Source organism: Thermothelomyces thermophilus, chromosome 1, assembly GCF_000226095.1.
Source record: "Thermothelomyces thermophilus ATCC 42464 chromosome 1, complete sequence".
NCBI classification, from domain to species: Eukaryota; Fungi; Ascomycota; class Sordariomycetes; order Sordariales; family Chaetomiaceae; genus Thermothelomyces; species Thermothelomyces thermophilus.
The window spans coordinates 1,722,677-1,749,032 of NC_016472.1; the positions used below are offsets into that span (position 1 = coordinate 1,722,677).

The following is a 26,356-nucleotide window of genomic DNA, read 5'->3' on the forward strand; positions in this document are numbered from 1 at the left end:
GTCCCAAGCGGAGCCGGCCCGCTTGCCCCCCGCCAGGAGTGCCGCGGGAACCGAGTCCAGACCTCGTTTCCGGCCACATGGGAGAAGAGTCGGTCGAGTGATGCATCCATATCAACCTGAGACCACGCGCCGCCCGGCCGCAGCGAGGCAGTGGTGGATTATGAAAATAAAACAGCTCATGAGCTGTGAAGTGTCAGCGAAAGGCGCAGGGCTGATTATGCACTACAGCTACAGTATTGCTGATCTTCCGGGCGCGATTCTGGCTGTGTGTGTGGGTTTTGGACCCCAACGGCCGATGTCCAACATTCCAACTTGGCTGTTAGTTGAAAGGGCTGAGAGCATGCCAAGACCCAAGAAGGATTTCGATGTTGGTTGCGCCGCGAAGAGCGATTGGCTGCTAGGAGGATTGACAACGCATCTGGGTCGATCTCTGCTGCCTTGGCCGTTTCTGGGTAACGAGTCAGCCGCAGTGTAACCTTGCCAATAGGTCTTGTACCTTCTTTATGTAATCCGTAGTAGAGAAAGCTGCCTGTCCCTAGCGCGCCAGTTTGCTGTCGGTTGCAGAGCATTGAAAGGATTTCGCATGATTGCAGTACCTGTGCCGGCCCCAACACACGCCACGGCGCCAATGACGCTCTTTTCTCAGGTCGCACCAAGGCCCGTAAACGAGGCCTAGTTCGACCGAAGGCAGTCAGGCTCAGCTGATGGTTTAATGCGCTGAAGTTGCCTGCTCTTATTTGTCCACAAGTGCTTTCATATCCTGCCGAGCCATGAACCGAAAACTCTCGGCCTTGCACCGAGAGATGAGTGGAACCTTTGAAAAGGTAAGGTGACTTCGTCTTTGTTAAGCCAAGACTGCTTGCAACCGGTGTATGGCTGTCTATAGCTTTGAAGCTTCGTCTAAACGTGGAGAAACCTTCCCTATCCCATTCGTCGTTACTGATGACTGCAACGGAGATGGCATCCTATCTTCTGACGCGGAACCCTTCAGTCGATCAACCCATTTCATTTGCCAACGTTCGAGTGCCAGGAAGGAGCCAGTTGTGCTGGGTCCTGGTCGGCGAGCTGCGCTGGGATTAGATGTGTTCTGGCACCAGATCGCACCGGGATTCTCACCAATCGTTTGGAAAGGGGTATGTATGTTTGGGGGTATTGAACTGTAAGCGCACCTTTTCTCACTGACGGCTTTTCGAGCTGACCCGTCTACTGGGTCTTCACCTTGTCCTTCCTCACAAACCATGACCGGGGCAGTATTTCGCCCTGCAACAACAACCTCCCAAGACACCAAAGATAGCAGAGAGAGAAGCCAGCGGCGCCCACGCCGACGTTGGCCACCAACCACAGGTCTGGCTTGTCCGGTGGTGGCCGAAGGGACTGCACCAGGACGTGCCAAAGAGCCATGACCAGGTAGAATGAGCCGTGGACGAAGAGCGTAGCCCATTGGGTCCAGCTGCTGCTACCTTCATGGAAGTAGACGCTCAGCGAGGTAGGCGGCAGGCCAAGAAGGTATGCCCAGAGCAAAGTAAGCACCGCATAGGGCACGGCTAGACCAACCCGTTGTAGCAGAGGGAACATGGTCCAGCAGCCGAGGATGTTGGCAAAGCCGACCCAGGCGCGAGTGGTTTTATTCAGCCCGTGGCTGCTTGCAAGTAGCAGGGTCATTGGCATCAGCGGGAGCAGGACGCTCTTCTCGTGGACCTGATAGCTGAAGAGGAAGAAGCCCCAGGCCGTCGCAGCGAAGGCTAGGGGCAACAGTTCCTTCCTCGGGCGGAAGAACAAGACGAGATTGGGGGGGATGATGGATATCAAGGTTGCCACTAGCGCCCCACGCTGGAGCAGCTCGGACGGGTACTTCTTGATCTTGACGACCACGTTCAAGGCACACCAGAAATTGGCGACCTTGTCCTCGAACAGGCCGCGAGCAAAAGGAAAGATGCGGTGGACCATCTGGACGAGCTGCTCGACCACTGGGTAATAAAAAGCCTCGGTATCGAGGTAGTCGGCAAGCCATTGGAAGAGCGGTAAGGGAGGCCGAGGGCCGTCGATATCCGGGCGGGAGTCGATCCCGCGGTGCACGTCCACGAGAGTGCCGAGGACGATGGGCAGGATCAAGATGGCAAAGGATGCAGCAGTAACTGCTGAGATGGCGATGAGACGGGGGAGGTTGATTCGCGGAAACACACAGCTTCCGAGAAGGTAGGCAAAAACAGAGCAGGCGTAGTACAGAGCCATCTGCTTGAACCCCAGGGCGGCGACGAAGAAGACGGCCGCCCAGAGGTTGCGGCCGGCAAGCATGCTGGACATGCTCGCCACGACGAAGCCAAGCATCACTGTGTTATACTGGAAATGGACATGGTCGATCAGGATGGTGGCGGGCTGCATCAGGATGGCGACGAGGGCCACCGCGGCGGACCAATTGGCGACCCCATTGAGTCTGCTGTAGCGGCGCACAAAGACAACGACGGCCGGGATGTAAATGAGGTATTCCGACACGATCACCGTAGCGCGCATAAATACCTTGAGCGTCGGATCGTGTGAGCCGCGAGACGAGAAGAGAGCGAACCACGACGGATCGATGAGCGAGCCGATCTTGCCACAGAGCCAGCTGTGGTAGGCCGTCAAAGGCGGGTAGTCAAGGCCCCACCATTCGAGGTCATGAAAGTACCATTGTGAGATGGGAAGCTGCGTCGTAATCTCCATCCAGTGTCGCTGCGCCTCGTAGTCGCCGAACATGGGGGGTTTCTCAAAACCTGGCCGGGTTAGTTGACCCTCGTCGATTCCGGGCACGAAGAGGGCCGCCGGGTTCGGGCTAGTAGAAAGCGTACCAGAGTAACCCCAAAGCCCCGCGGCCCACCTGAAGAGGCCGACAGCCATCAGGATCAGGGGCAACAATTCCCATTGCGAGGCGGTACCCCTCGCGGGCCAGAGGAAGGCAGCCAGAGGGAAGGCTGGGGCTCGCGACAAGGTCTCGATGGGGCCACTGTTGCGGAAACTGCTCGGCGAATCGACAGCATGTTTGGCTTTTCGCCTTGGTTTGTGTGAAGAAGGCGATGGCTTGGCCATTGTCACCGAGGATATCGCTCAGGTCGGAGAGAAGGCCGCATCGAAATCTGCGGAGGTTCGTTTGTTGACGGTCATTGTCTGGGTGGAACTTTTTGGTCGCCAGCAATCTGGCCAAGACAGGGATTGACGTTCGGGTGCGAGCGTTGTGTGGGGAGCTTAGTGTATGTACCTTGGAAGCATGACAGGGGTTAGGGTTGCAGCGGGGGCGCTCGCCAGGCACAGTGCCCCCGACCCCCCGACCCCCCGCCCAGCGTGATGTCACCCCTCCAGAACAGACCGGGGTTCACTGCTGTCTCTCACAAACCATGCCCACTCGTTCACCCCAATTGAGCAGCTGAAGAAGCTCTTAACATCTCGGACATCAACTCGTGAATCTTCCGGGGGATAGAGCCCCTCCCCAGCGTATCTGGAATTTCCGATTGTAACTCTTGCATTTATGTTTCTTCTTTTTTCCCCTCTTTTTGTCTGTGTTGTCGTTTAATTTGTATAGACCAGAACCGAACATTCCAAAAATGCCTTACCCGTTTGTCCTCCCCACAACATCCTCCTTCTCGTTTTCTTCCAGCTTCACCAGCGAATCGCACCCCTCGTTGCCCCTCCAAGCCAGCACCCATCGCGGCGTTGTCCGGGACACACTCAAGAAATACAAGCGCCTCCCTCCGGCCTCGCAGGCATCCTCTCTCTCCACCGTCGCGTCAACCCTGCAGACCTACATTCCCTATCTGCTCGCCCTCGACGCCGGACTTTCTCCAAAGGGCTCCCACTCCGCCGACAAGCCCTCCGTCACTCTCACGGCCACGCCTCAAATAGAATGGCGCCCGACACTGTCCGGTAGCTCGCTGCCCGGCCGCGAGCCCCCGCGTGTCAAAATCCACAGCCTCGAGCACGAGATCTTGTTCGCGCTCTCCGCCCTCGCGAACACGCACACCCTCCAATCCCGCGCCGCCCTCCAACCCCTCTACCTGACCACCACGGCCCCCGTGGGCACCACCCAGCGCCAGACCGCCATCACCACCGCCACCCGCCACCTCCTCGACGCCGCCTCCATCTACGACTACCTCTGCGCCCGCCTTTCCCTCTCCCCGGCCGCGGCCGCCCAACGACCCCCCTGCCCGGACATCGCCCCGTCGACCCTCGGCGCGATGCGGTCCCTCGCCCTCGCCGAGGCGACCCTGCTGGCCGTGCTCAAGGACGACCCCTACCCGGCGGCCGTCGCCCAGGCGCGCAACCCGCACGACACCGAGTGGATGTACAAGAGCCCGGACGTGCCCAAGGTGCGCGCCCACCTGTTTGCGCGTCTGTGCCTGGCCGCCGCGGAGCACGCTTCCCAGGCCGCCGCGGGGCTGGCTTCTTCGTCTTCCTCGTCTTCTTCCTCTTCCTCTCTCACTAGTTCTGGGTTGGGGTCTGCTGGGAAGGTGAACGAGGGCTTGGTGAGGTACGTAGAGGATCTGAGGAGGACCAGTCGGGCGAGAGCGTGCCGGTTCTTTGGGATCGATGCGGAGCTTGGAGGGGAAACGGGGACGGGGATCGCGTGGTTGCGAGCGGGATTGGGGGAGCTGGGTATTGAGAGGAAAGGTGACGAGAGAAAGGGCGGGGGGTTGAAAGGGCTCAGGAAGGAGTGGAGTGAGAAGAGGGAAGATAAAAAGGTTGAGCGGGGGCTGGACTGGGGGGCGGATGGCGGAAGGTTGGAGGAAACGAGAGTGCTCGAGATGCTGGAAGCGAAGTGGGTGAAGCAGAACGATACGGTTAGTCGAGCCCCCGGCCGTTTGTTCTCTGACCCTATCTCTGACGATTTGCGCTACATCCAGATGCTCACTCAGCCGATACCCCCTGTTGGCCCGCTCCTTGCACAAATGCCCTCGGGACGCGAAATCCACACCATCAAACCGTTTCACCCACCAGTATTGGACTCTGATGCTCTGGAGGCGATGCGGGCACCGCCTGATGCGCCAGACGAAGTGGGCAACTATCCGAGTTCGGACGAAGACACAGCAGTGAATCCAATCCCCGGAGCGTTTCCCGGCGTTTCAGGGCAGTCCCGGTCAGGAACGCCAGGCTATTTTTGATGAGATTTATTCGACATAGATACCAGCAGCATGAGTAATTATGAAGTAAGTGGTATAACTCATTTGCTGAAGCGTATCTACAACTTTATTGTTCATCTTTATACCGTACTGTCTCGAATGCTGCGGTCAGCTCGTACTGATATATGTCATGAAGGTTAACATGGTTCAGTTCAGCCAGCTATGCTCGACCTATCGCAGGCATCACACCTCCATCCCGATGTGTGGACCACCTAATTCGCCATCTGGTGACTTACCAGTGTAGATTTCAAACGCTGTTGACGGTCTTGATGTGATTCCACCAGGGATGTCTCCACGAGGTCGACTCGACGGTACCTCTTTGAGTCTGACTAGCCTCGCTCGGGGGTGTGGTCAAGATGCCTGCACATCTACTCGCGGGACCAGCGGCTGATAGCCGGACTAGTATCGTCTTCGTGTATAGCTTCACGGGTAGTCCAGAGAAGACCTGGACGCATAACCGGGGCGAATCGGCCAGCGTCTCAACGATGGCGGGTGTGGTGCAGTGAGCTTCCGGCCGAAATCCCAAAGCTTCACTCCTTCTTTCTTTTGCTCAGGAGTTCGCTTGCCGGCTTGGTGAAAACTACCACGGCTTTCTGGCTGCAAACTTGTTTTCGAAAGCTATCCTCAACGTCAGGATCCGAACATACGGTCACAACATCCACCTCGGACATGGGATCTTTGGCAAAATACAAAAACGAGAAGCGAAGAGGCGGCCCTCGCCCTCATGCTATCAGTCCGCCTAGGCTTGGTCGTCGGTTCTGATGCTCGGCAACGCTTGCGAGCTCGTCTGTTGGCGTATGGGGTTCGAGAAGTCCCTCTGGAGTCACAGGCTTCGCTTCGGAGGAAACCCAGGTCACTTACATGCAACGTACCGCCCCTTTTTCGCACGCCTGGTTGGCCCCCGGTATCGTCACTACCTGGTCCGGCTTCTTCTTAGACATCCCCGCGGCCACACGGCCCTGCGGGGACCAGAAGAGTTCTGTGCAGTGTTGCCTAGCGCAAGAATCATATTTTCCCTCAGAGCCCTCCTTATTCACGGGCCGACGTCGAGACAACGGACGGCCTCAACCGGGCGCTGTGAAGCAAAAGCGAGCGAAGCCATCGATGAGGCTGTAGGCTTTGGTGGCTAAAGGAGCCAAGGCTGATACGAAGGACATATATCGCAAACAATGCTTCAACATCCTCGCACATCTATATTGAAACTGTCCAGTGACTATATAGTAATCTAGATAGGTGAACCAGCTGGCGTGTCTAGCTTGCGATCCCGTACCGGACTGCCAGAGAGTCTACCTTGGAGTTGCTCCTCAATCACGACGTACCCAAGGGAAAATGAATTGCTCATATGATGTAGGTTAGTGCCCTTCGTAACTAAAGCAAAGGCGCTGCATTCGGCCCCCCTGGGTCGATCAAAAGTGAAGCTCGGCAGGTAAATGTGATTCCTTTGAACTGTTGCCATTTTCCGAGTCAGAGACGCCAAATGTGTCTGTTACCATGTGCTTGGATTATGTTATACATGCCCAGGAAGTCCCCCAAATAATTCACTCCTCATCGTCATCATCCTGGATGACGCGCCGTCTGCGACCCCTCGACGTCTCGTGCGTCGGGGCGTCCTCCTCACCTTCTGCATCCTCGTCCGGGTCAGACGTCCTCTGCCGCTTCGCCCGCGGCCTGTCATCCTTCTCCTCCTCCTCCTCCTCTTCTTCATCGTCCAGCAGCTCCTCCTCTTCCTCCTCGTCCTCCTCCGCCGCCTCGCTCTCCTCGTCGCTGTTGACCAGGAAGCCGTCGTCCATGTCGTAGTTATCCCCACGGCGCGTGCCGCTCGGCAGGTCATCGTCCGAGTCGTACTCGGGCCGACGACGCTTCTGCTTGGCAGCGCCCGGCGCGCCGCGCTTCCTGCCGGCGGCGGCCGGGCCGCGACGACCCTCGAGGTCGCCGACGGATAACGGGCCGCCGCTCTTGTACCGGCCGCCAAGCCCGTCTGCGCGAGCGGCGGCCGTCTCGCGCCGGCGCTGCAGCTTGGCGCGCTCCTTCTCGGCCAGCTCGGCCTGCTTCTTTTGCAACTCCGGGTCCTCGTTGGTGACGATGATCATCTCGGCGCTGCGGTCCCTCTTGGCGCCGGCGAGGTCGGCCTTCAGCCGCTCCAGCGCGTGGTCCTGCAGCTCCTTGTTGGGGCGCACCGTGTACTGCTCCGTCAGGTGGCCGACGATCAGCAGCGAGTTAGTCGTCAGATGGGCGGCCGCCGCGTAGTAGTGTGCGTCCTGCACCTCGCGGTAGGGCTTGTTGCTCGGCGGCGCGAGGGGCTTGGATTGGATCTCGTAGTGCTCGTCGCCGATGGCGAGCGTGACGGAGCCGTCGCTCCAGCGGTAGATGTTGGCGTTGCTCTGCATGCGGCCGGTCGCCGGATCGCGGCGCCACATTATCGAGGGGATCGGGTTCTCCGAGTTGGCGTTGTCAAGGTCCCATTTGCTCGGCTGCCACTCATCGGACTTGTATTCCATGGGCTTGAACTTGATGAAGTCGGGAACCCGCAGGGAGTGCAACTGGGCATCTTGTCAGTAAGGGCGCTCGGGTCAGGAACCGGCCAGCAATTGTCGTGACTTACTCCGCCGTCCTTGGAACGCGGAATGCGGTGCCTATACAATGGAACTTCGGACACCAGTTTTTCGCGGAATTGGCGAGGCTCTTCGTCGTCGTGGTCGTCGTGGTCGTCGTGGAAGCGCGCATCCGCTTCCCTGCCTTCCCTCTCCGAAGCCGCCTCACGGTCACTCACGGCATTTTCAGCATCTGAAAGTGCCTCATCGCCGTCTCCGAAAAGATCGTCGGCACCCTCGTCGGCAATGTCGACAGGGTCTTCGGAGTCAGACATTGTTGGAATGAATCGATTTGCAACCGAGGGAAAAATGTGTACTCTCTCGTTTTCACGCTCTAAGAAACAGCGGAACTAGCGTCTTCTGCGCGCAATGGTTCCCGGAAGTCTCAATCTTGGAGGCGGAAGTGGACGAGTCTGGTGGTCGCGGCGCTGCTCAGCCCTGTTCAGGAAACCGTCGATTGCGCTTGTCGCGTCTCGGTCCTCCGTATTGGTCAACTAGCCGATTAGATAACGACCTGGCACCCACTTCTTCTGCTGACTCATCAAGCACGTCGACCTACCCCTGCCCCGTCCCCGATATCGATAAGAGGAGACCCTAGGGGTAGGGAGTGCTGAAACGGCTTAACAACGGCGGGGGATGTCTCCTGCCCAAAGATTCAGGAGGTCTGGAACCTGCAACCCAATCCGATTCATCAGTAAACAATACTTCTTCGTACATGACGACCTGCGCAGATTGACGTGTAAACGACCTACCTTGGACTATTCAGGGCCTCTCCCTTGCGCCGCAGACTTTCTTTTTTTACATACCCGTCTTTGACTCAAGTCACACAGCAATAATGTCTAACCTCTTCTCTGGAATGTGAGTCCGACCGCCCTTCGCTTCCACCGCTTGCTTCCCCGCAAATCACCAACCTCCACCTCCAACACCCCGTTCGTGCACCTGGCCTGCACATTGAGCCGCGTCGAGCCAGCCGTGCGTAAGAGTGTGTTAGCAGATTTTCAACGCTTTTCCTTCAAGCCACAGCTCTCTCCAATGTCGTGTCAAAGCAAGTAGTTCTTGTTTACCGCTTTGGGCTCCTCAGGGGACAGTGTTCAAAGGCTGTGTGCTCAGGGGTAGGGTAGTGCCACCCCAAGTTTCAACCTCCTCCGCCCCTCCCCCGGTTCCTATCCTTCCCCCTCCCTTTCCCCTGCTGTTTTACTCACAAAGCAAGAGCTGTTCGTCATATGTTTCATCACGGACAAAACTCATCATCCGTTCACGCAATGAAACCACTAGTGTGGCTCATTGTATTCGGCACTGTAAGAGTGTGTCCGACCAGAACCGAATATGGGGTGTGCCGCAAGAATTGATTTGTGGCTGATATGAGACCATGTTTGCAAGCAACTATGCATCCTCGTCTTGATTGCGCATTGAGCCTCGTCACCACACCTTTTTCCCGCCTCTTAGCTAGCCGCGTTGTGGCTAACTGACAAACAGCAACGCCCGCTTCCGCGGCCAGAGAAGCCCAAACTCGGGCGCAAGCTCCCCGAGCCCCGAGCAGCAGCAGGCGCAGGCGCAAGCACAGGCTCAAGCACAAGCGCAAGCCCAGGGACAACACCCAGGAAATCTACCCCAAGGGCAGCCAGGAAGCCAGTCTTCCTCCTCCAATCTTGCAGTGAAGCTCCCGCCACTCCCCACCTCGCCATCACTTGCTGAGACCATCGGCATGGACCAGGCCAGCGGCATGGTGCCGTCAGCGGAGGAGGTTCTCGCTTCGTACCACCTGCCTCCCGTGAAACCTCTGTGGCTCAACGCCAACTATGCGAAGCACATCGTCAAGGGTAACTTTCTCACGCTCAGCGCAAAGCCCAAGACGGTCGAGATGGGGGAATGGATTGCGCACCAAGGTGAGCATTGAATCGCCGGCGGTGGCCGGCTCAGGCACAACGGCGGCTGACCCCCGTCTGCTAGTTGTCGACCACTGGAGGATGTTGATTACTTTTATCCGCCTGGTCCACGACAAGGAAGAGGATGGCACCTCCATCTGCAATTCTAGGAGATGCGCCAAGATGTCGGCAGGAAGGCGAGTCGGCCTATCGAACCCCCTTTTTAAGTGAACAAATGTATACTAACTGCACCAGCAACCACTCGTTCACCTGGCTCAACTCTCGGTACCAGCCCGTCGAGATCCCCGCCTACGAGTACTTGACCCTCGTGCAGCGGTACATCACGGGTAAACTCGATGACACAAGCATCTTCCCAACGGACCCAGCTGGCGTCTCGTACGCCGACAACCCGGCCTTCTGCACCCCGGTACCGGAATCAGGCCCGGATTGGGTGGGTAAGCGGAGTGGGTTTCCACAGAATTTCATGGAGACGTGCCAGACCATCTTCCGCCAGATGTTCCGGGTTTATGCCCACCTGTACTGGTCACACTTCGAGGACATGTTCTGCCTGAACCTCGAGAAGTCGATGAACAGCTGCTTCAGCCACTTCATCCTCACCGCAACCACGTTGAACCTGCTGAAGAAGTCGGATCTCGAGCCCATGCAGCCGCTGATCGACCTCTGGGCGGCTCTCGGGACGTTTCCTCAGGGATCCAAGGCGTACGAGATTGCCAACATTGCAGTTGGACAGCTGCTGATCCAGAAGGCGGGGGGACCGCCCGCCAGTAATTGAACGGAGCGGGCCGGCCAGGCGCGCATGGATAACAAGTGGGGGGAAACAAAAGAGATAATTCTGCATAGCGGGCGAAGTGAGAGCTGGGTGTGCGTCTAAGGGCAGCGTCAGAAAGCGGCACAGGAAGTGTGGATGGCACGACGTTCTTTGGCCACGTGTGATCCGATAAATGCAGAGCGGATACCCTATAGTTTACCCATCAAAACCAGAATCAGTTCAATGGGTTTGTGTCGTTAAGCATACAAATCACAGTATATCGCATCGGTTTTCACAGCGACGTTACCAGAGGTAGCCGGATCAAAAGCAAGCCTTTCCACACTCCCCCAATGCCAGGCCGTCCCACCTACGCGGCAACCTCGCTGACCTTGTACTCGACAATGGTCGGCTTCCCGGGCTCGAAGACAAAGCGGCCCGAACCAACGTACACCTTTTCCTCCAGTGCCGCCAGTTCCTTGCTCCCGACCTCAAATTCGACAATGGAGACTAGACCCCCTCAATCAGCGAAACTTTTTCTATTTTTTTCCCTACTGTCTTGCAACCGGAACACACAAGACAAACTAAAATCAAGGAAGATAAAAGCAAAAGAGAAAGGACAAAGAAGTAAAAGAAGAAAGAAAAGAAGGAACAAACTTACAAGCCTCCCCAAAGTCGGTGGTCCCCGCATTCTCCTCGCCCCTCAGGACGCGGCCGGCGTCGCCCGTGGTGGCGATCTTGCCGCGGTACATGAAGCGCAGGAGGGAGCCCGTGGCGGCGTCGCGGGCGGTGCTCTGGACGTCGAGCCGGACGTGGCGGCCGTCGGGGGCCGCCTTGATGTAGTCGGCGCCGTGCTCGATCGCGGCGTCGAGCTTGATCGGGTACGACGGCTCCGAGACGATGGTGCCCCCCGTCGAGAGGAAGGGGACGACCGTCAGGGAGGAAGAGATGGCTTTTGGGGGTTCGATCGCAACCTATTGGTTTTTTTTTCCTGTTGTTCGTATTGTTTACGATTCCAATTGTTTACTGCAAGTGTGTAGGAGAATTGGGTGGGGGGGGGGGGGGGAATTGTTTGTCTCCAGCGGGCAGATTGGAAGAAGGAAGGAAAACGGGGGAGAAGGAGGAAAGGGGAGGCGGAGAAGTGAGGGAGAAGTGGCGTGTTGAGGGCGAGTTCTTTCCTTCCCGGAAAGGAAACTTTTGTGAGGACGGAATTGGGGAGTTGGATGCTGGGCTAGATCGCTGCTTACTTGGACCGTGAAGGCGGGGATGAGCTTTGGGAAGCCGGCCATGGTGACGATCGGGCAACTCTTGTACTAAGGAGGAAGAAGTTGATGGGTGTTGGGATGATGTCACTTAGAATTCCGAGACAACTGATATATCCCAAGTCCACAGAATTGAGCTGGAATACCTGTTCGACCTACATGAGGGGCGCGAACGTTAAGCAACATCCGCAGGTGCCCTAGGTTCCACCAACCCCTCCGCTATCGCCTCATCGGACGGCAGGAGGGGCTTGCGTATCCGAGGACGCAATCACTTGGTACTGCCTGTAAATAGAACCACCTCATGTAGGAGGCTTACATCTTATGTAAGGGTAGCTCCCTGCGGCGACCGTTGGGCGGTTTGTATGCAAGCCGAGTCGAGATGCTACCAGGTGCTCAGGACCTGGCGATCGTCCATCCATGTACCTTATGTAATGTATGCATTGTACTGTACTATCGTCCACAGCGATCCCTACATGCGCATCTGAGCCTGTCCGCTCAGGGTCGTGGGACATTGGGAAACCGTGGTGACCTCTTGGCGGTCCCAATGGGAGGAGGCACCTGCAGCTCAAGCTGCCGCTTCTCATTTGCTCGGGCATTACCCGACACTTACGACTATGCCATGAGGAAACCGATCGCCGACCTTGCCGGCAAAATGATGCGGATCCGAGGAGCAAGCAATGACTAGCAGAAATCCGTAGCGATCGCGCCGCAGCTGGGGCGCCCGGGGTTTCATTGATGGCGGTACGGGTAGCTGCAGAGGCCCACTAAGAATTATTCCGTGTTTCAAGCCGCCCAACCCCACGGGAACCAATAAGTGGCTGCCTCGATGGGGTGACATCACTTGAAGATTGGTCGAGGTGCCAACCCTCTCCATGCCCGCGCCCAAACCCGCCAACGTTTCTCCATCGAAAGTGTAGGGAAGCTTCAACAATGCGACTCTTTCCTCCATATTCTGCGGGCACGACCGGCCGAATAGCAGTTTTAAGTCAGTCCCGCCGAACTGCACTTACTGGGTCTCGACCCGCTGACCCCAGAGCCAGCACCTGATTGCCTTTGACCCTTCACTCCAAACCCACTAAGGAACGTGGCCCCAATCATATTTCGGAGCACTTCGCTGGCCGCGCGAACCAGCCCCCAGCCCCGCGCTGCCTACACTAGTGTAGTGCGCCATTGCTCGACACAAGACCCCCGAAATCCGAGGCGAGCTTCAAGACCCATGTGCCCAAATAGCAATACCCACGTTGTCGCGCGCCGAGACGCCACAGGCACCCGTTGAGCCTGATTCGCCAGCCTGGTCAGACCCGCCGTTTCGGGTGGTGATTATCCCCAATGGAATTGTCCAAGAAGCAATCCCATCCGGACATGGCTGCCTCAGCCTCTGATCAAGCTTCACATCCCCCACCCCCGTCCGCCCCTGCCCCGAGAAGGCGGAAGAACCACAGGGGGGGAAGGAGGAAGAAGCAGAGAAGAAAGTCATTTGCCGCTCCCGCCGACGAGATAGCACAGGACAACGTTAACGAAGGAGTGCTGGAAGACGCCTCGCAGCGCTTCTACGCGCGGCCTGGCGGCAACCTAAGCACGACAAGCATCGAAAGCGAGTCGCTGTTGGACCACAGGTAAGGCTTGTCAATGTTACCACAAGCTCGTTGTGACGTGTGGCTGATCCATCGCACCTCAGAGCCCAGCAGCCGTTTCTTCGACCCAGGCGCCCCTCGATAATGACGACGAGTGCCTCGTTCCCAACCCCACAAGCTAGCACAAGATTGACGGTCGCCACAAGGGCAGATAGCGACGAGGAGGACGAGGGTGCGCCTCTTCTCTCGAGCCCGGTTTTCCCGAGAAGAGATACTTTTGGCGGTTACGGATCTGCAGATGCTTCGCGGAAGAACGGGCCCCCCAGCCACAGCGGCTCGAGCAAGGCGAGCAGCGCCAGGGGAAGACAGCCGGCCGATTCCTACAATGTCAATTATCCGCCCTCGGTCCCAGGGTCGCCCGCCCTGCACCCGACAAACCGCATGTCCATGAGCTTTGGCGACGTGCTCCTGCGTGACGAGATCGACCGCCGCGAGACCTCGACGACCAGAGGGAGCGGGGACGAAGGTGGCCGACCGTCACCATCGGACAGGAGGAAGACCATTGCGCTACAAGCCGAAGAAGACGTGTGCTTTCCGCAAGACGGCCTCTCCGAACTCGGAGACGAGGAGCCCTCCACTCGCGATCGTGACTCGGCGTCCCGCCAGAGGACTCGAAGGCGGTGTGGGAAATGGCCAGACCTTTCCATCTTGGACGAATGGAGTCGGTTTGAAAAGGAGGGCCGGAGCGAGGAGCGTCGTGTGAAGCGGATCACGGAACCGCAGCTGATTGACGGGAGGCTGAGGCCTGTTCACCGGGGATGGTTTCAGGCCGAGGAGGCCGCCCCCTACCGCTTCACGTACTTCAACGAAGAGCTCCCGAGCACCATCCATAGTCAGACCATCTCCGAGCTGGTACAGCCCGGGGGCACCTTCAGAGACCTTTTCATGCCCGATCCCCCGATTCTCTCGGACACCTCGGATGGCGAAGAAGAGCAGGAGCAAGAACTTGACTTGTTTCAGGTGCTCGGAGGACAGAGCGGCGACCCAAGGATCCCAGCAAGACAGCCGTCTCTGGCAGCCACAAGCCAGGAATTCGAGCGGAAAACGTCCACAAACAGTGAGGCGACTAGAACGGGACCGGGCGGATGTGCCCCCTCAGACCTAAAGTCGCCGGACGCTTCCAAGCCGGCCCAGAATGGCAAACCGTCGAAAGCGCTCAAATACGGAGATCGCCCGGTCTGGTGGCTCGACGTTCTCAGTCCCACCGAGGCCGAGATGAAGGTGCTCTCCAAGGCCTTTGGGATCCACCCGCTCACGGCCGAGGATATCATGATGCAGGAACAGCGAGAGAAGGTGGAACTCTTCCGCAACTATTACTTTGTCAACTACCGCTCTTTCGACCAGGACCGGGCCAGCGAAAAGTTCCTCGAGCCCGTCAACATGTACGTCGTCGTGTTCCGGGAGGGCGTCCTCAGCTTCCACTTCTCCGTCACGCCGCACCCGGCCAACGTGCGGCGGCGTATCCGCCAGCTGCGCGACTACCTGATCCTCTCGTCAGACTGGATCTCGTACGCCATCATCGACGACATCACGGATGCATTCGGCCCCCTCATCCAAAACATCGAAGACGAGGTCGACGACATCGACTATGCGATCCTGCAGATGCACTCGGAAGAAGACCACGCCTTGAGAGAGGAGAGGAGGCGGCTCAACGAGAAATGCGACGCCTCGGCCGAAGTGAGGTCGGCCGAGGCCGGGCGGGATATGCTCCGGCGGGTCGGAGATTGCCGCAAGAAAGTCATGTCGCTGTATCGCCTGCTCAGCAACAAGGCCGACGTGATCAAGGGGTTCGCGAAGCGTTGCAACGAGCACTGGGAGGTGGCACCGCGGTCCGAGATCGGCTTGTACTTGGGCGACATTCAGGATCATATCGTGACCATGACTTCGAACCTGAGTCACTATGAGAAGTGAGTTTCCCGTCCCCTATTCCCATAACCCGTTCCGGCCCTTTCGAATCGGCTCGCACAATACTAACCGAATCTCGCACCACAATTAAAGGATCTTGGCTCGCTCCCATGGGAACTACCTCGCGCAAATCAACATACGCATGAATGAGCGGCAGGAGCAAACGGCTGACGTCCTCGGAAAGCTGACCGTGTTGGGTACCATCGTGCTGCCGATGAACATCATCACCGGTCTGTGGGGCATGAACGTCTGGGTGCCAGGGCAGGAGTACGAGGGAGATCTCAAATGGTTTATCGCCATCACCACGGGCCTGATCCTCTTTGGGGTCGCGTGTTACCTGATTGCGAAGAGGGTGTACAATATTGTTTGAGGCTGTGGTTGCTTCTAGAGGCGTTTTGGAGTCTGCCGATTCTGGCGTTGGAAGCGGGGGGCGGGGGCGTCTTGTTTGTCTTTTGTCTTGTGATCCATGAAAATGCTGAGACCCCGTACATGAATCCGAACACTATAGGTATACGTACATGAAACATACATGGGGGCTGCATACTTCGAGGCACGGAGAGAATGGGAAGGGGGGCGAAGGGGGTGGGGAAAGCTGCATTCGTACTGGTGTCAGGAGAATAATGGGATAGTGGTTTTGTCAACACTCGGGGCGATTAGAACCTGTCAATGACCGATGAATGTCGAGTCGTAGCATAGCAATTCCCTTGCCCTGTTCATTACCGAGCTGAGACTCACTCACACATTACGATATTGCATGTATATGCGTGTATTGCACCTCAGCATTACTCTTTAATTGAATCCCTAAACCTTTCCATAACGCCAGGAGAGAGGATGACAATCCACCAAAGAGGAAACGAAGGAAGGCACCCTAAATTTAACCAGCCACGCAACCGGCAAACCACCCGAGGCCACAAGCCCCCCCCCTTTTTTTCTGAGCTCACGGAACTCAACGTTCCCTCCTTCCCTCCCTTTTCTCTTCCTTTTTGTTTCTTTAAAAAGTCCCACCGCAGCAGCAGCAGCAGCAAAGAAGAGGCCCGATACGCACCGCAGCCGAATCCCATAAGGGAAAAAAAGAAGGAACGCGGCTAACGGCGCATCTGGGCGGCGTAGCTCGTCCTGAGCGCCATGATCTGCTGCCGCTCCGTCTCGGGCAGCTGGTCGATGGTCTCCTGCGGCAGCTCCATGACAGCCCGCATGAGGGCCTCCGGGTCCTGAGCCGCGGGGCCCGGGGCGGGGGCAGGAGCAGCGGGAGGGGGGGCGTAGCCGCCCGGAACGGGGGGCGTCCCGGTGGCGCCGACGGTTCCGTAGGCGGCCGGGGCGGGGATAGTAGCCGCGGGGGCGGAGGCGGGCGCGGGCGCGGGCGCCTGAGTAGGAGCGGCGGCGCCCGTCTCGAGGACCGAGGTGATGGCGTCCGGGGAGACGAGCCCCATGATGAGCAGGGCCTGGAAGACGGCGTAGCTGAGCTGGGGCGCCTGGGTGAGCAGCTCGGTGGCGCGGGCCGGGTCCGAGGTGGCGAGGGCCTTCATCTGCTGCAGGATGTCGAGCAGCTGCGCGGGGGGGAGCGTGTTGAGGGTGCGCGAGATGGCGTCGGTGCACGAGACGCCGGGCGGCAGGTCCTTACCCTGCGGGAGCGGGGGCAGGGAGGAGCTGCCGCCCGAAGTAGCGGACGGGTTCGAGGCCGAGGACCCGCTGCCGTTGGTCGCGCCGGGGTTGTTGGAATAGTTGATGCCGCCGGCGCCGGCCTGGAAAAATTGGAGGGTTGGTCAGTGTCTGGAGCGCACAGTAGAAGAAAAGCTGAAGAGATAAGTAAACCAGAAGACAAACATACTGCGCCATCCCGGTCGCGGTTGTCGTCGTCGCTGACCGTCTCGTTGCTAAAGTCGACTCGCAGTTTGCGACCCATGATCTCGTAGTCGTTCAGATTTCTGACCGCCGAGGCCGCAGAGTCTAGAACAAGCGAAAAGAAGAGAGAGAGCGAGAGAGAGAGAGAGTAAGCAATCGCCCTGGACTCGGCACAGATTAAGGACAGGAAGGATTGCGCACCGTAATCGGGAAACTCAGCGAAGCCGAAGCCTTTTGGCCGACCAGTTTCGCGATCGTAGACGAGCCGGAAGTTCAGCACTCTCCCGGCACCGCTGAAGATCTCTGTGATTTGCTCCTCGGTCAAGCCTGCACCGACGGGGGTCAGCATCCCAAGTTCAGGTCGCGGCAAGCACACACCCTCCGAGACTCACCATATGGGATGTTCCCCACGAACACGACGCGAGAGGGTTGTCTGGTTGACATGGTGGCAGCGGAGCAGATCGCTCTTGCAGGCGACCAGTCGTCTGCTGAAAGAATTTGATGCTACTAGATGGGGAAAGAAGAAAGACAAAAAGACGCAATGGGAAATCAGAAATCCGGTACGGAGTATGTGAAAGGGACCGGTACGGGAATGCGCAGTGTTGTAATTGTCACGTTCTGGGCCCAGAGAAGTGAGCGATGCAGAGCGGGAGAGCGAGAATCCTGAACCAAACAAAGGCAGCAAGAAACGATATGGATGGATTATACCAGACAATGTGGGCTACCACAGCAATTTTTTTGGGGGGGAGGGGGATCAAGCTCTCTCTCTCTCTCTCCGTCTTCCAGCTTCACCTGAGTCCCTGTATTCACACGGCTATTCAAGGCAAGCAAGCAGTGTGCATCTCAGGTTCAAGATGATTGAGTTCCTTTTTTAGCGGGCGAGATGCCACATGAAGAGACGAGAGGCGCACGACCCAAGTTGGTGAAAAAGATCCATTGGTCTCAACACAAGCCTGTGCTGGGTAAGTACTCCGAACGCACCAGGTACTGTAATCCGTACTGTACTATGTAATCTGTACTCCGTACCGTGCACTAAAAGATACCTTAGGTAAGGTAGTGTAGTGCCCGTTGCAGGCCCGCACTGGGGCCCGAACGAGCCAGTGCACGGACCAGCTTTGCCCAGAAAGCTTGCCGAAGCTCTTTCTCCACCGAGCAAACCGAGTAACACCAGACTGTGTCTAGTCGCGAGTCCGACGACATCACAGCACCTAGCACCTAGGCAACATGTCGAACCGCAGCCCGTTTGAGGACTATGCCAACAGGATCCGGGCGGCTGCGAGGGCGGGCGGCCGTGCAGGCTTTGGGCCGGGCGGCGGCTTCCCCGGCGGCTCTCCCCGTGGCCTCGGCGGCGGTCTCGCCGGGCTCCTCCTCCTCGGCGGCGGCGCTCTGCTCTTCCAGAACGCCCTGTTCAACGTCGACGGTGGCCACAGAGCGATCAAGTACCGGAGAATAAGCGGTATCAGCAAGGATATCTACGGCGAAGGAACCCATTTCGTGATCCCCTGGTTCGAGACGCCAATCATCTACGACGTGCGCGCCAAGCCGAGAAACGTCTCTTCCCTGACCGGCACCAAGGACCTCCAGATGGTCAACATCACTTGCCGCGTGCTGTCGAGGCCGGACATCCAGGCGCTGCCACAGATCTACCGCACCCTCGGCCAGGACTACGACGAGCGCGTGCTCCCCTCCATCGTCAACGAGGTGCTCAAGAGCGTCGTCGCCCAGTTCAACGCCAGCCAGTTGATCACCCAGAGAGAGATGGTCGCCAAGCTCGTCCGCGACAACCTGTCCCGGAGAGCCGCGCGCTTCAACATCTTGCTCGATGACGTGTCGTTGACGGTATGTTCTCTTCGCTGCCCGTTCCTTTTTTTTCTTTTCTTTTTTTTCCTTTTCCCTTCTTTTCGTCTTACTAACCCGGATGACGTAGCATCTCGGCTTCTCCCCCGAATTCACAGCGGCAGTCGAGGCCAAGCAAGTCGCCCAACAAGAGGCGCAGCGTGCTGCCTTTGTCGTCGACAAGGCGCGGCAGGAGAAGCAAGCCATGGTGGTCAAGGCCCAGGGTGAGGCTCGGTCTGCGGAGCTTATCGGTGACGCTATCAAGAAGAACAGGGCGTACGTGGAGCTGAAGAAACTGGAGAACGCCCGGGCGATCGCCGGGTTGCTACAGGAGGCGGGCGGCAAGAACAGGCTGCTCCTCGACTCGGAGGGCTTGGGTCTGAACGTCTTCGACCAGACGGAGAGGAAGTAAGGGGAAAAGGCGGCGTTTGGAAGGCATCGCTTGGTGGTGATGAACAATCTCTACTGTATGTTTAAGGGCAAACGGCTAGCAGTCCCTGTGTAACAACAACATGATGATTCTCGGCTTGCACAAGAAGGTGGTGCATGCGCGGTGGACGACCAAGAGGTAGCAGCAGCTTGCCTGGCTGACAACAATGTGTTGTCTGGTTGCTTCCCCATGGCTGCGCGGGTTACGGATTCGTGGCCTTCCTACAGCCTAGGGCTGGCGACGTCAATCTGGCAGGGTCCGCTACATAAGGATGTCCTTGACCTCTTTCATCGTAATTGCCGTCCAGACCATAATGATGACGCGTTGTCCAGCAAGCTAGATAGAGCCGGTTCGTAAGCAGAACCGAGGATTTCATCTTTACTGTCATGGTTAGCGTCAACTGCTGGAACTGCTAGTTGGATCTGGAAGAGATCCAGTTATCGCATTATAAATACCAGAGTCTACGGTATTGTTTGACAGAACCTCCGGCAAAATACGCATCGGGTTCCTATCAGAGAGGCCCCACTCTCTCAAGCAGTAAGGAACACAGCGGAAGGCCGCGACCCTCACTGTAGCTACCCCACTACCCCTCCTCGGACCTCGAACCTGCACACCTCTTTACCTAGCTTCTCAGCCCGCTCGGCCCTCACGCGTCTTTCATATCGCGGTGCAGTCTCCAAGGGAAAAAATAAAAAAGAAAATAAAACTTGTCTGCCGTGCTTCTCTCCAAGCGAGACTCGCCAGCCTCATTCGGACCACCACTCCGGAAAGAAGAAATCAACCACCAGGAAGCAACCAAACCACCCGCCAAGATGCTCATCAAGTATGCGTCGATGCACCATCCATCCCGTCCACAACAGGCCCCGACAGCCCCGCCACCACCACCAGACCGTCCTCGTTTGGCCCGATGACTGACCACCGTTTTTTTTCCAACCACCAGGGTCCGCACGCTCACCGGCAAGGAGATCGAGCTCGACATCGAGGGCTCCGACCAGGTATGTCCCATCGCTTCTTCCCTCCTCATTCCCTTTATATACATATATATTTGATTTGATCTGTCACCTCTCTCTCCCGAGAACACTCACCGATGGAATCAACCCCCTCTCTCTTTTTTTTCTGCCGTGGGGAAAAAACAACAGGTCTCCAAGATCAAGGAACTCGTCGAAGAAAAGGAGGGCATCCCGCCGGCCCAGCAGCGTCTCATCCACGGCGGCAAGCAGATGTAAGCTCTTTTTCCCTCATTCCCCCCCCACCCCCCCTTTCTCCCTTTATCAACATCCAGAGAGACAAGTGCCAACGCGCGCGCGTGTGTGATGTATGTGAACAGGCTCGATGACAAGACAGCGGACGACTACTCCCTGGTGGGCGGGGCTACCCTTCACTTGGTCCTGGCGCTCAGGGGTGGGCTATGAAGCGGCATGGCATGACTGGATTAGGGCGATTTGAGAGAGAGGAGGGGGAGAGGTGGTGCATTTAAGCGTGTCTGTTCCATTTTAGTTTTTATTTCGGCGGTACTGGTTTTTGATGGGAGGCAAAGATGGGAAATAGATCCATACCTGCTACCTCATTCTTGTCCTAGGTTGTTGACTCCGGTGTTTCAGTCGTGTAATGTGGCCCGCGGGCATGGACATAATGATATTTGATCATGACCAACGATGAGCAAACGAAATAGGTTCCGAGAGAAAAATGGGCATCTTCACAGTATTTACCGCATCGGAGGACATGTCTCGTGGCGCGACTTGTAAGGAATTCGCATAGAAAGGTACAACCCGGACGGATTGTAAACAGGCTAAGAAAGTAGACGTGATGCGATTCTTGGGCACATGGCAGCATTATATGTATACGGATCCCATGCTTTCGCTCCAAACCTTATCCCTATTATTCCCAAGTACACAAAACAAGAGTAGATCCCGAAATAATCCCCTGTCCTGTTCATAACGCCTAGTTCATATGCCGCGATTCATGCTATTGTGAAATTCAAGCCATCCAACGCCTCAACCATGTAAATCCACTCAGACGCCTGATTCTTCATATCCACCGCCATAACCAAGCCGCTGGAAGCGGCGGCCACGAGTCTCGAGTTCAGCTGTTCTTCAGCTTGGGACTAGGCCGCAGGATCGGGTAGCGGTTCGCTGGTTGCATGGCACGTACCGGCAACCCACTCAACGACTCGACAGGGTCCTGGCTGCCGCAACGTGTCGCTCTCCGGCCATGGTCCGCAGTTAACTCGTCGCCAGAAGTGCTCGCGGAACGAGAGCGGCTGGCAGATGGAGCCGTCATGGGAACGCCGCGGTGTGAACGAGAGCCCGTGCTAGGATTGACAGCGGGCCGGGAAGAGGGCTTGCTTTCCGCTCCCTCCTTGGAGGCAGGCTTGGGAACAGTCTTGATGGCAGGGTTGATGACAGCTCTAGACGCAGGCTTGAATGCGATGCCTTTGTTGGCGCCCGGTGCTGCCGAGAGACCCTTCGGACGGCGTTTTGCGGATTGTTGTGGAGCTAGGGAAGGCAGGGTACTGGCTTTGTTGGAAGCCGACAACATGGGGGTCGTGGTTTCTTCGTGGCTGCGGCGGTGCTTGGTTGGCTGCTCTGCATCTGCCTCCTCAACGCTGCGACGGCGTTTGACTGGCTGCTTGTCTCCCACCTTCACTGGGTCTCGAAGGTGTTTGGTCGGCTGCTCTGGGACAAGCAGCGGCTTGATGGACGCCGTACGGGACGGTGACGAGGCAGAAGAGGCGACAGCCTTCTGCGATTGACTGCCGTTGGAGACGTCGTCGAATTCGGGATCAGCAAAGTCGCCAAAGAGATCATCATCCTCATTCAGTTTGGTGTCTTCGTCATCCTCGTCATCGCTGAATCTAAGGACATTTTCGCCAGCCTCCGGCTTAGTTCTACCTGCGTTTTTGACCTGCAGGAGGCGAGCCTCCTTCTCTTCACGACTTGTGATCCCGCCAGAACCAACTGCAGTCGGTTTCGAAGGGAGGTCCGGGCGTAATGGAGGAGGAGGCGGAACCAAGCTGGGTTGGCTCTTGATTCGGGCTTCTTCAATCATGGCTGCCGGTGCTTTCTTGATTTGGGAAGTGCGAGATGCCAGCGGATTGGTTCTGAAGCGCCCAGCCTCCATCCGAAGCTGCGTTCTGGTTTTCGAAAAGAAGTCTTGCTTCTTCGATACCAGCGAATATCCAGGTTTTGCCTTGGGACGTCGCAGGCCCACGCTTTCCTTGCTGGATATGATGGTGGATTTGCGAGATTGTTGCTGTTGAGTTTGGGCGGCGAGACCCTGTTTGAGCTTCTCCGTGGCAGCAGCAATCTGTTCCTCCTGGAGTTTCTCGTACTTATCGTAGACCTTGTGCCAGGACTTTCGTTTCTGGGGAACGAAGTTGTGCTGTGAAGCAAGCTCGGGAAACTTGTCCTTGATGATACGCATCCAGTGCGCTGCGGTCTGGTCGTAGATGTCATCGCTGTTAAGCTCCAGTTGATGAAGCTGCTCAGCCGTCTTCACATGTCGGAGGATGGGACCCGTGTATTGGGGTGGTAGGTTGCCTAGGCTCTGGATGTGCCTGACGTTGTTGAGAGCCACCCTCAGGCACATGTCTGCGAGACTGCGAGGCCCCAAGCATGTCTCCAGGGCAGGTCGGAAACCATTGGTGACATGAGCGGCGGCACGAGGTTCAGTCATGTTGGGCAACTCCGAGTTGAACTTGGATAAAGTTGATAAGTTGAGATAGTGACGCTTGGTGCTTCAAGGGTTGAATTTTGAGCAAGTGGGAGTTGTGCAAGCTGTAGTTTGAGGGGCCAGACGTCATAGAACTTTGGTTTGAGGATGCAGGGCGGAATGGATGAGAACAGAAAGCCTGGGGAGGGGGGTGGGCCAAGTATATGTATGCTTGCCCTGTGTCGTCGATCGAACGCGAAACCATCCGATGATGCAAGGTGAACCACGTCGTGGCCACGCAGAGTAAGCTGCTGTCGTTTTGGCCAATGCAAGATGCGTGAACTGCGTCGTCAGCGTTGCAGTGTGAACCCTGGCACTTGACCCGTGCAAAGAAGGTGAGATGCGCTGTGACAGTTGAAAGTTGGTTTCAGTAAGGCTCAGTAAGGGTTTGGTGGATGCAAGGTGAGCTGCGTGAGATACGTTTGCGTCGATAACCGGGAAGTGCAAGAGAAGGAGGTGGATGATGTCGAAGTGTGGCAGGTGACTTTGGGGCACTCCGCAGGTAAAAATCAACCATTGTGATCGAGGAACTGAGCTGCTCGTCTGCCTGGAGCTCCGTGAAGCGTTGAGCCCGTCGAAGTCGGTTGTTGAGGGCCAGCTGCAGGTCAAGCCCGTTCTCAGATTATGACCCAATCAGACTCGGAACAACTGTTTCTGAGATGATTGCCGTGGGAGGATTCTGAGATCGATTTGGATGGGAGAATGAGGAAACAACTTCGGTTTGCGCCTTTCACCTTGACTGCCGTGCCCAACGAAGCCTGCATAGCAGAAGGAGCAATGGCGATACTGCGTTGTTGCTATGGTAGGGGCGTATGCAGTTAGGGTACACAGTACTGTGCAGGTAAGTATTTCGTACTGACTGAGTAGTCAGGCAGCCGCAGTTGATTACCTGCAGGGGGTGCGAGAAGCATACATCTGGAACTTCTGAAGAGACAGTATTGGTACTGTGCTAAGCTTGGTATGTGCTGTACATACGTATGTAATCCGTACATACATACCTTTTGACCTGGCCCCACAATGCGGCTCAACCTTCCAAGTCCCGTCCACTCTGTCCCCTGGAAACTTGAAGGGTGCCAGTGGGCCAATCCAAATCGACTGGCTTCTTCCTGCCTTTACAGACTACACAGTAATCCTCAAATTAACACAATCAGTCCGACTTTGATCGCCGGACAAGTTGGCAAGGGCAGGACGATTCAATTTGAAACAGCCGAAGACTATTACTGCCACAGACGCTTGCTCTTCCCTTTTCCTCAGGGACGAGTTCAGCATTCACCTTCCGACCCAAGTTCAAGATGGCATCTTGGGGCCTCCTCGACGACAAGGAGGAAACCGAGCTCCACAAATCCCGGCTCCTCAACGTGGAAGAGAAGCCGTTCAAGCGGATTACCAAGCGCCTCAACACCCTTCACTCCATCACAACAGCCCGAGCCCGCCAGGCACCCACGCCTCCCCCCGATTCAAACGGCACCTCCCAACAGCAACGCGATGGCACTCCGGCCCCCGGCAGCAGCGACGACAGTACCTTGCCGGACCTCGCCCAGCTCAAGGAGGACATCACGATTGACTTTGCGGCTTTTGACAGCAGCATCGCGCGCCTGCAGTTCCTGCTGACGGCCAACGAGCGGGAGCGGGAGCGGTACGCGGCGGAGCGGGAGCGCATCGTGGCGGCGTCGCACGCCGTGCGCGACAACACGGCGCAGCTGCGCGTCCAGCTGGAGCAGGCGCGGGCGACGCTGGCGCAGCGCCGCGAGTTTGACGCGCTCGCCGACGCCATCACGAGCAACCCGTCGCTGCGCCCCCGCGCGGAGCAGGAAGCCAACCTGCGCAAGCTGCGCGACGAGATCGCCGAGCTCGAGGCCGAGCGCGAGGCATACGGCGTCACGTGGCACGAGCGGCGGGAGCAGTTTGCACGCATCATGGAGGAGAGCATGCGGCTCAGGAGGCTGATTCGCGACGAGAAGGAGGAGGTTGAGCGGAGGGAGGGGATGGATGATGACGAGGTCGGCGCCACCCCTCGGCCGTCCGGGACAGGGAGTCGGGAGGGGTCGCCGAAGCCCGACGCTGGGCTCGCGCCCAAGAGTGCCCCGGAAAGCGGCGATGCGGAAGGCACTCCTAGGCCGGTCTCCGTTGGCGGCCGGTCTCCGGCGAGGGATAGTCCCGCACCGGGCCAGGACGCCCATTCACTCACGGCCAAGCGAGCTATCGCTACGGATGCGAGTTTCTCGCAGGTTGGTAGCCAAGTGGGCAGTCAGATTGGCAGCCAGGTCGGCAGCCAGGTCGGCAGCCAGATGGGCAGTCAGATGGGTAGCCGGGCGGGTAGTCGCGAAGGCTCAGTGGAGAGGCAAGACCAGGGCTCTGCAGAGGAAGGAGAAGATATCGAGATGGGCGAGACCAAGGATAACGAACAGGAGCCCGGCAGCCCACTGACGCCGCCGGCGGCCGATGACGCGCCGCAGATCGTTGTCAACGGGGAGGGTGAGAGCATGGACACGACCTAGGCTGTCAAACTGCACTATTTAGGCGGGTTCTCTATGCCACGTAATCAACAGCAGGCAGGCTGTTGCTGCATAAAGTAGCCATCATAAGATTATTGCCTGCCAGCGAATATGCAATATGCATCCCATAAGTCGAGACAGTCCTGCATGGCTCATGACGACTCTGTCGCCTGAGCAACCTTCTGTCCCGACTCAAGCGCGGCTTTTGCCTTCTCCAGCTCCTCCTCCGATCCCGTACCGTCGCTCTCCGAGATGGCAATCTGCTCCTCCAACTTCTGCACGGCGTCCGCGATGCGCTTCCTCAGCGGCCCAAACACGGCCTTGGTCTCTTCCAAGGCAGTTTTCTATATCGAGGGTTAGGGTTCAACGAAGTTTGATCTATTTTGCACCGATTCGGGGTTGGCGAACCTCTTGCTTGAGGATGTACTCGGCGTTGCTATCTAGCTCCGGACTGTTGTTCTGGATGTCTTCTTCCAACTTCTTGATGCGCTTCTCTTGATTGGCTTGCTCCTTGTGGTAGTAGGATTCCTCCTTGACCAAGCGGTTAACTGCTTGTGTTGCGATGGCGAGCGGAGTTGGGGGCGCCATTGTCGAGGCCGGTGCTTGGATGGTGCAGAAAAGGCTGGAATAGTGGGCTGAGTTCCGTACAGGGGTCAACAAGTTCGCGACGTAGTGAACAATGTTTACTTGAGCGAGGTTTTGACTATAGCAAGTAGACAGAACGCTAGGTGCTGTTGACTTTCTAGGGCAGGCTGGGGTGGGGTTCCACGCTTTCGTGCTCATCAGCGGGGTAACAGCTCACTTCGAGTACGGACTAATCGATACTGGAATCAGGCACTGTACTCCGTTACTTGAAATTGCAGTTGCGGGCT

The 26,356-nt window shown here is 57.3% G+C and overlaps 12 protein-coding genes across 12 annotated transcripts; 6 read left to right on the forward strand and 6 right to left on the reverse strand.

Moving 5' to 3' along the window:
- Nucleotides 1–834: 834 nt before the first annotated feature.
- On the reverse strand, nucleotides 835–3,158 carry MYCTH_2294795 (glycosyltransferase family 57 protein). Its single transcript, XM_003658652.1, has 3 exons — nucleotides 2,826–3,158; nucleotides 1,170–2,750; nucleotides 835–1,065 (listed from the first exon to the last, which is right to left on the reverse strand). The coding sequence occupies exons 1-2, from the start codon at nucleotides 3,061–3,063 to the stop codon at nucleotides 1,204–1,206; spliced, it is 1,785 nt and encodes a 594-aa protein (XP_003658700.1). The 5' UTR covers nucleotides 3,064–3,158; the 3' UTR covers nucleotides 835–1,065; nucleotides 1,170–1,203.
- Nucleotides 3,159–3,367: 209 nt separating this feature from the next.
- MYCTH_2294799 (uncharacterized protein) lies at nucleotides 3,368–5,573 on the forward strand. Its single transcript, XM_003658653.1, has 3 exons — nucleotides 3,368–4,808; nucleotides 4,872–5,174; nucleotides 5,284–5,573. Exons 1-2 carry the CDS (start codon nucleotides 3,576–3,578, stop codon nucleotides 5,127–5,129), a joined length of 1,491 nt encoding a protein of 496 aa, XP_003658701.1. The 5' UTR covers nucleotides 3,368–3,575; the 3' UTR covers nucleotides 5,130–5,174; nucleotides 5,284–5,573.
- An 883-nt stretch (nucleotides 5,574–6,456) lies between these two features.
- On the reverse strand, nucleotides 6,457–8,179 carry MYCTH_2294800 (uncharacterized protein). The gene is made up of 2 exons (XM_003658654.1): nucleotides 7,750–8,179; nucleotides 6,457–7,687 (listed from the first exon to the last, which is right to left on the reverse strand). Exons 1-2 carry the CDS (start codon nucleotides 8,011–8,013, stop codon nucleotides 6,686–6,688), a joined length of 1,266 nt encoding a protein of 421 aa, XP_003658702.1. The 5' UTR covers nucleotides 8,014–8,179; the 3' UTR covers nucleotides 6,457–6,685.
- Nucleotides 8,180–8,371: 192 nt separating this feature from the next.
- MYCTH_2294802 (uncharacterized protein) lies at nucleotides 8,372–10,559 on the forward strand. The gene is made up of 4 exons (XM_003658655.1): nucleotides 8,372–8,596; nucleotides 9,215–9,624; nucleotides 9,689–9,800; nucleotides 9,859–10,559. Exons 1-4 carry the CDS (start codon nucleotides 8,574–8,576, stop codon nucleotides 10,394–10,396), a joined length of 1,083 nt encoding a protein of 360 aa, XP_003658703.1. The 5' UTR covers nucleotides 8,372–8,573; the 3' UTR covers nucleotides 10,397–10,559.
- Nucleotides 10,560–10,600: 41 nt separating this feature from the next.
- Nucleotides 10,601–11,796, reverse strand: MYCTH_2294805 (uncharacterized protein). The gene is made up of 3 exons (XM_003658656.1): nucleotides 11,617–11,796; nucleotides 11,031–11,343; nucleotides 10,601–10,879 (listed from the first exon to the last, which is right to left on the reverse strand). The coding sequence occupies exons 1-3, from the start codon at nucleotides 11,656–11,658 to the stop codon at nucleotides 10,740–10,742; spliced, it is 495 nt and encodes a 164-aa protein (XP_003658704.1). The 5' UTR covers nucleotides 11,659–11,796; the 3' UTR covers nucleotides 10,601–10,739.
- A 1,164-nt stretch (nucleotides 11,797–12,960) lies between these two features.
- On the forward strand, nucleotides 12,961–15,540 carry MYCTH_90985 (uncharacterized protein; the record flags this gene model as incomplete). The annotated part of the gene is made up of 3 exons (XM_003658657.1): nucleotides 12,961–13,247; nucleotides 13,412–15,172; nucleotides 15,264–15,540. 3 exons carry the CDS (start codon nucleotides 12,961–12,963, stop codon nucleotides 15,538–15,540), a joined length of 2,325 nt encoding a protein of 774 aa, XP_003658705.1.
- Nucleotides 15,541–15,741: 201 nt separating this feature from the next.
- On the reverse strand, nucleotides 15,742–17,553 carry MYCTH_2294810 (uncharacterized protein). The gene is made up of 4 exons (XM_003658658.1): nucleotides 17,405–17,553; nucleotides 17,214–17,339; nucleotides 16,999–17,117; nucleotides 15,742–16,912 (listed from the first exon to the last, which is right to left on the reverse strand). Exons 1-4 carry the CDS (start codon nucleotides 17,454–17,456, stop codon nucleotides 16,256–16,258), a joined length of 954 nt encoding a protein of 317 aa, XP_003658706.1. The 5' UTR covers nucleotides 17,457–17,553; the 3' UTR covers nucleotides 15,742–16,255.
- A 573-nt stretch (nucleotides 17,554–18,126) lies between these two features.
- Nucleotides 18,127–19,481, forward strand: MYCTH_2294811 (uncharacterized protein). The gene is made up of 2 exons (XM_003658659.1): nucleotides 18,127–18,851; nucleotides 18,940–19,481. The coding sequence occupies exons 1-2, from the start codon at nucleotides 18,237–18,239 to the stop codon at nucleotides 19,258–19,260; spliced, it is 936 nt and encodes a 311-aa protein (XP_003658707.1). The 5' UTR covers nucleotides 18,127–18,236; the 3' UTR covers nucleotides 19,261–19,481.
- Nucleotides 19,482–19,779: 298 nt separating this feature from the next.
- MYCTH_2294813 (uncharacterized protein) lies at nucleotides 19,780–20,977 on the forward strand. Its single transcript, XM_003658660.1, has 4 exons — nucleotides 19,780–20,101; nucleotides 20,219–20,273; nucleotides 20,418–20,500; nucleotides 20,606–20,977. The coding sequence occupies exons 1-4, from the start codon at nucleotides 20,091–20,093 to the stop codon at nucleotides 20,688–20,690; spliced, it is 234 nt and encodes a 77-aa protein (XP_003658708.1). The 5' UTR covers nucleotides 19,780–20,090; the 3' UTR covers nucleotides 20,691–20,977.
- Nucleotides 20,978–21,235: 258 nt separating this feature from the next.
- MYCTH_2294814 (uncharacterized protein) lies at nucleotides 21,236–23,116 on the reverse strand. Its single transcript, XM_003658661.1, has one exon. The coding sequence runs from the start codon at nucleotides 22,951–22,953 to the stop codon at nucleotides 21,361–21,363; it is 1,593 nt and encodes a 530-aa protein (XP_003658709.1). The 5' UTR covers nucleotides 22,954–23,116; the 3' UTR covers nucleotides 21,236–21,360.
- Nucleotides 23,117–24,018: 902 nt separating this feature from the next.
- Nucleotides 24,019–25,561, forward strand: MYCTH_2294815 (uncharacterized protein). Its single transcript, XM_003658662.1, has one exon. It carries the CDS (start codon nucleotides 24,282–24,284, stop codon nucleotides 25,485–25,487), a length of 1,206 nt encoding a protein of 401 aa, XP_003658710.1. The 5' UTR covers nucleotides 24,019–24,281; the 3' UTR covers nucleotides 25,488–25,561.
- MYCTH_2294816 (uncharacterized protein) lies at nucleotides 25,562–26,241 on the reverse strand. The gene is made up of 2 exons (XM_003658663.1): nucleotides 25,893–26,241; nucleotides 25,562–25,828 (listed from the first exon to the last, which is right to left on the reverse strand). The coding sequence occupies exons 1-2, from the start codon at nucleotides 26,070–26,072 to the stop codon at nucleotides 25,637–25,639; spliced, it is 372 nt and encodes a 123-aa protein (XP_003658711.1). The 5' UTR covers nucleotides 26,073–26,241; the 3' UTR covers nucleotides 25,562–25,636.
- Nucleotides 26,242–26,356: the final 115 nt, after the last annotated feature.

What these genes read in the sequence shown, in the direction of transcription:
- MYCTH_2294795 (XM_003658652.1), bottom strand. Translation starts at nt 3,063, where the DNA reads ATGGCCAAGCCATCGCCTTCTTCACACAAACCAAGGCGAAAAGCCAAA. An exon ending in GGGGCTTTGGGGTTACTCTG is followed by an intron (nt 2,751 to 2,825) that starts GTACGCTTTCTA and finishes TAACCCGGCCAG; the next exon opens with GTTTTGAGAAACCCCCCATG.
- MYCTH_2294799 (XM_003658653.1), top strand. Translation starts at nt 3,576, where the DNA reads ATGCCTTACCCGTTTGTCCTCCCCACAACATCCTCCTTCTCGTTTTCT. An exon ending in GGGTGAAGCAGAACGATACG is followed by an intron (nt 4,809 to 4,871) that starts GTTAGTCGAGCC and finishes CGCTACATCCAG; the next exon opens with ATGCTCACTCAGCCGATACC.
- MYCTH_2294800 (XM_003658654.1), bottom strand. Translation starts at nt 8,013, where the DNA reads ATGTCTGACTCCGAAGACCCTGTCGACATTGCCGACGAGGGTGCCGAC. An exon ending in CGCGTTCCAAGGACGGCGGA is followed by an intron (nt 7,688 to 7,749) that starts GTAAGTCACGAC and finishes CAAGATGCCCAG; the next exon opens with TTGCACTCCCTGCGGGTTCC.
- MYCTH_2294802 (XM_003658655.1), top strand. Translation starts at nt 8,574, where the DNA reads ATGTCTAACCTCTTCTCTGGAAT. An exon ending in TCTAACCTCTTCTCTGGAAT is followed by an intron (nt 8,597 to 9,214) that starts GTGAGTCCGACC and finishes ACTGACAAACAG; the next exon opens with CAACGCCCGCTTCCGCGGCC. An exon ending in GGAATGGATTGCGCACCAAG is followed by an intron (nt 9,625 to 9,688) that starts GTGAGCATTGAA and finishes CCCGTCTGCTAG; the next exon opens with TTGTCGACCACTGGAGGATG.
- MYCTH_2294805 (XM_003658656.1), bottom strand. Translation starts at nt 11,658, where the DNA reads ATGGCCGGCTTCCCAAAGCTCATCCCCGCCTTCACGGTCCAA. An exon ending in TCCCCGCCTTCACGGTCCAA is followed by an intron (nt 11,344 to 11,616) that starts GTAAGCAGCGAT and finishes AAAAACCAATAG; the next exon opens with GTTGCGATCGAACCCCCAAA. An exon ending in CACCGACTTTGGGGAGGCTT is followed by an intron (nt 10,880 to 11,030) that starts GTAAGTTTGTTC and finishes GAGGGGGTCTAG; the next exon opens with TCTCCATTGTCGAATTTGAG.
- MYCTH_2294810 (XM_003658658.1), bottom strand. Translation starts at nt 17,456, where the DNA reads ATGTCAACCAGACAACCCTCTCGCGTCGTGTTCGTGGGGAACATCCCA. An exon ending in CGTGGGGAACATCCCATATG is followed by an intron (nt 17,340 to 17,404) that starts GTGAGTCTCGGA and finishes CCGTCGGTGCAG; the next exon opens with GCTTGACCGAGGAGCAAATC. An exon ending in ACCGCGACCGGGATGGCGCA is followed by an intron (nt 16,913 to 16,998) that starts GTATGTTTGTCT and finishes CAATTTTTCCAG; the next exon opens with GCCGGCGCCGGCGGCATCAA.
- MYCTH_2294811 (XM_003658659.1), top strand. Translation starts at nt 18,237, where the DNA reads ATGTCGAACCGCAGCCCGTTTGAGGACTATGCCAACAGGATCCGGGCG. An exon ending in TCGATGACGTGTCGTTGACG is followed by an intron (nt 18,852 to 18,939) that starts GTATGTTCTCTT and finishes CGGATGACGTAG; the next exon opens with CATCTCGGCTTCTCCCCCGA.
- MYCTH_2294813 (XM_003658660.1), top strand. An exon ending in ACATCGAGGGCTCCGACCAG is followed by an intron (nt 20,274 to 20,417) that starts GTATGTCCCATC and finishes AAAAAACAACAG; the next exon opens with GTCTCCAAGATCAAGGAACT. An exon ending in ATCCACGGCGGCAAGCAGAT is followed by an intron (nt 20,501 to 20,605) that starts GTAAGCTCTTTT and finishes GTATGTGAACAG; the next exon opens with GCTCGATGACAAGACAGCGG.
- MYCTH_2294814 (XM_003658661.1), bottom strand. Translation starts at nt 22,953, where the DNA reads ATGACTGAACCTCGTGCCGCCGCTCATGTCACCAATGGTTTCCGACCT.
- MYCTH_2294815 (XM_003658662.1), top strand. Translation starts at nt 24,282, where the DNA reads ATGGCATCTTGGGGCCTCCTCGACGACAAGGAGGAAACCGAGCTCCAC.
- MYCTH_2294816 (XM_003658663.1), bottom strand. Translation starts at nt 26,072, where the DNA reads ATGGCGCCCCCAACTCCGCTCGCCATCGCAACACAAGCAGTTAACCGC. An exon ending in AGTACATCCTCAAGCAAGAG is followed by an intron (nt 25,829 to 25,892) that starts GTTCGCCAACCC and finishes CCCTCGATATAG; the next exon opens with AAAACTGCCTTGGAAGAGAC.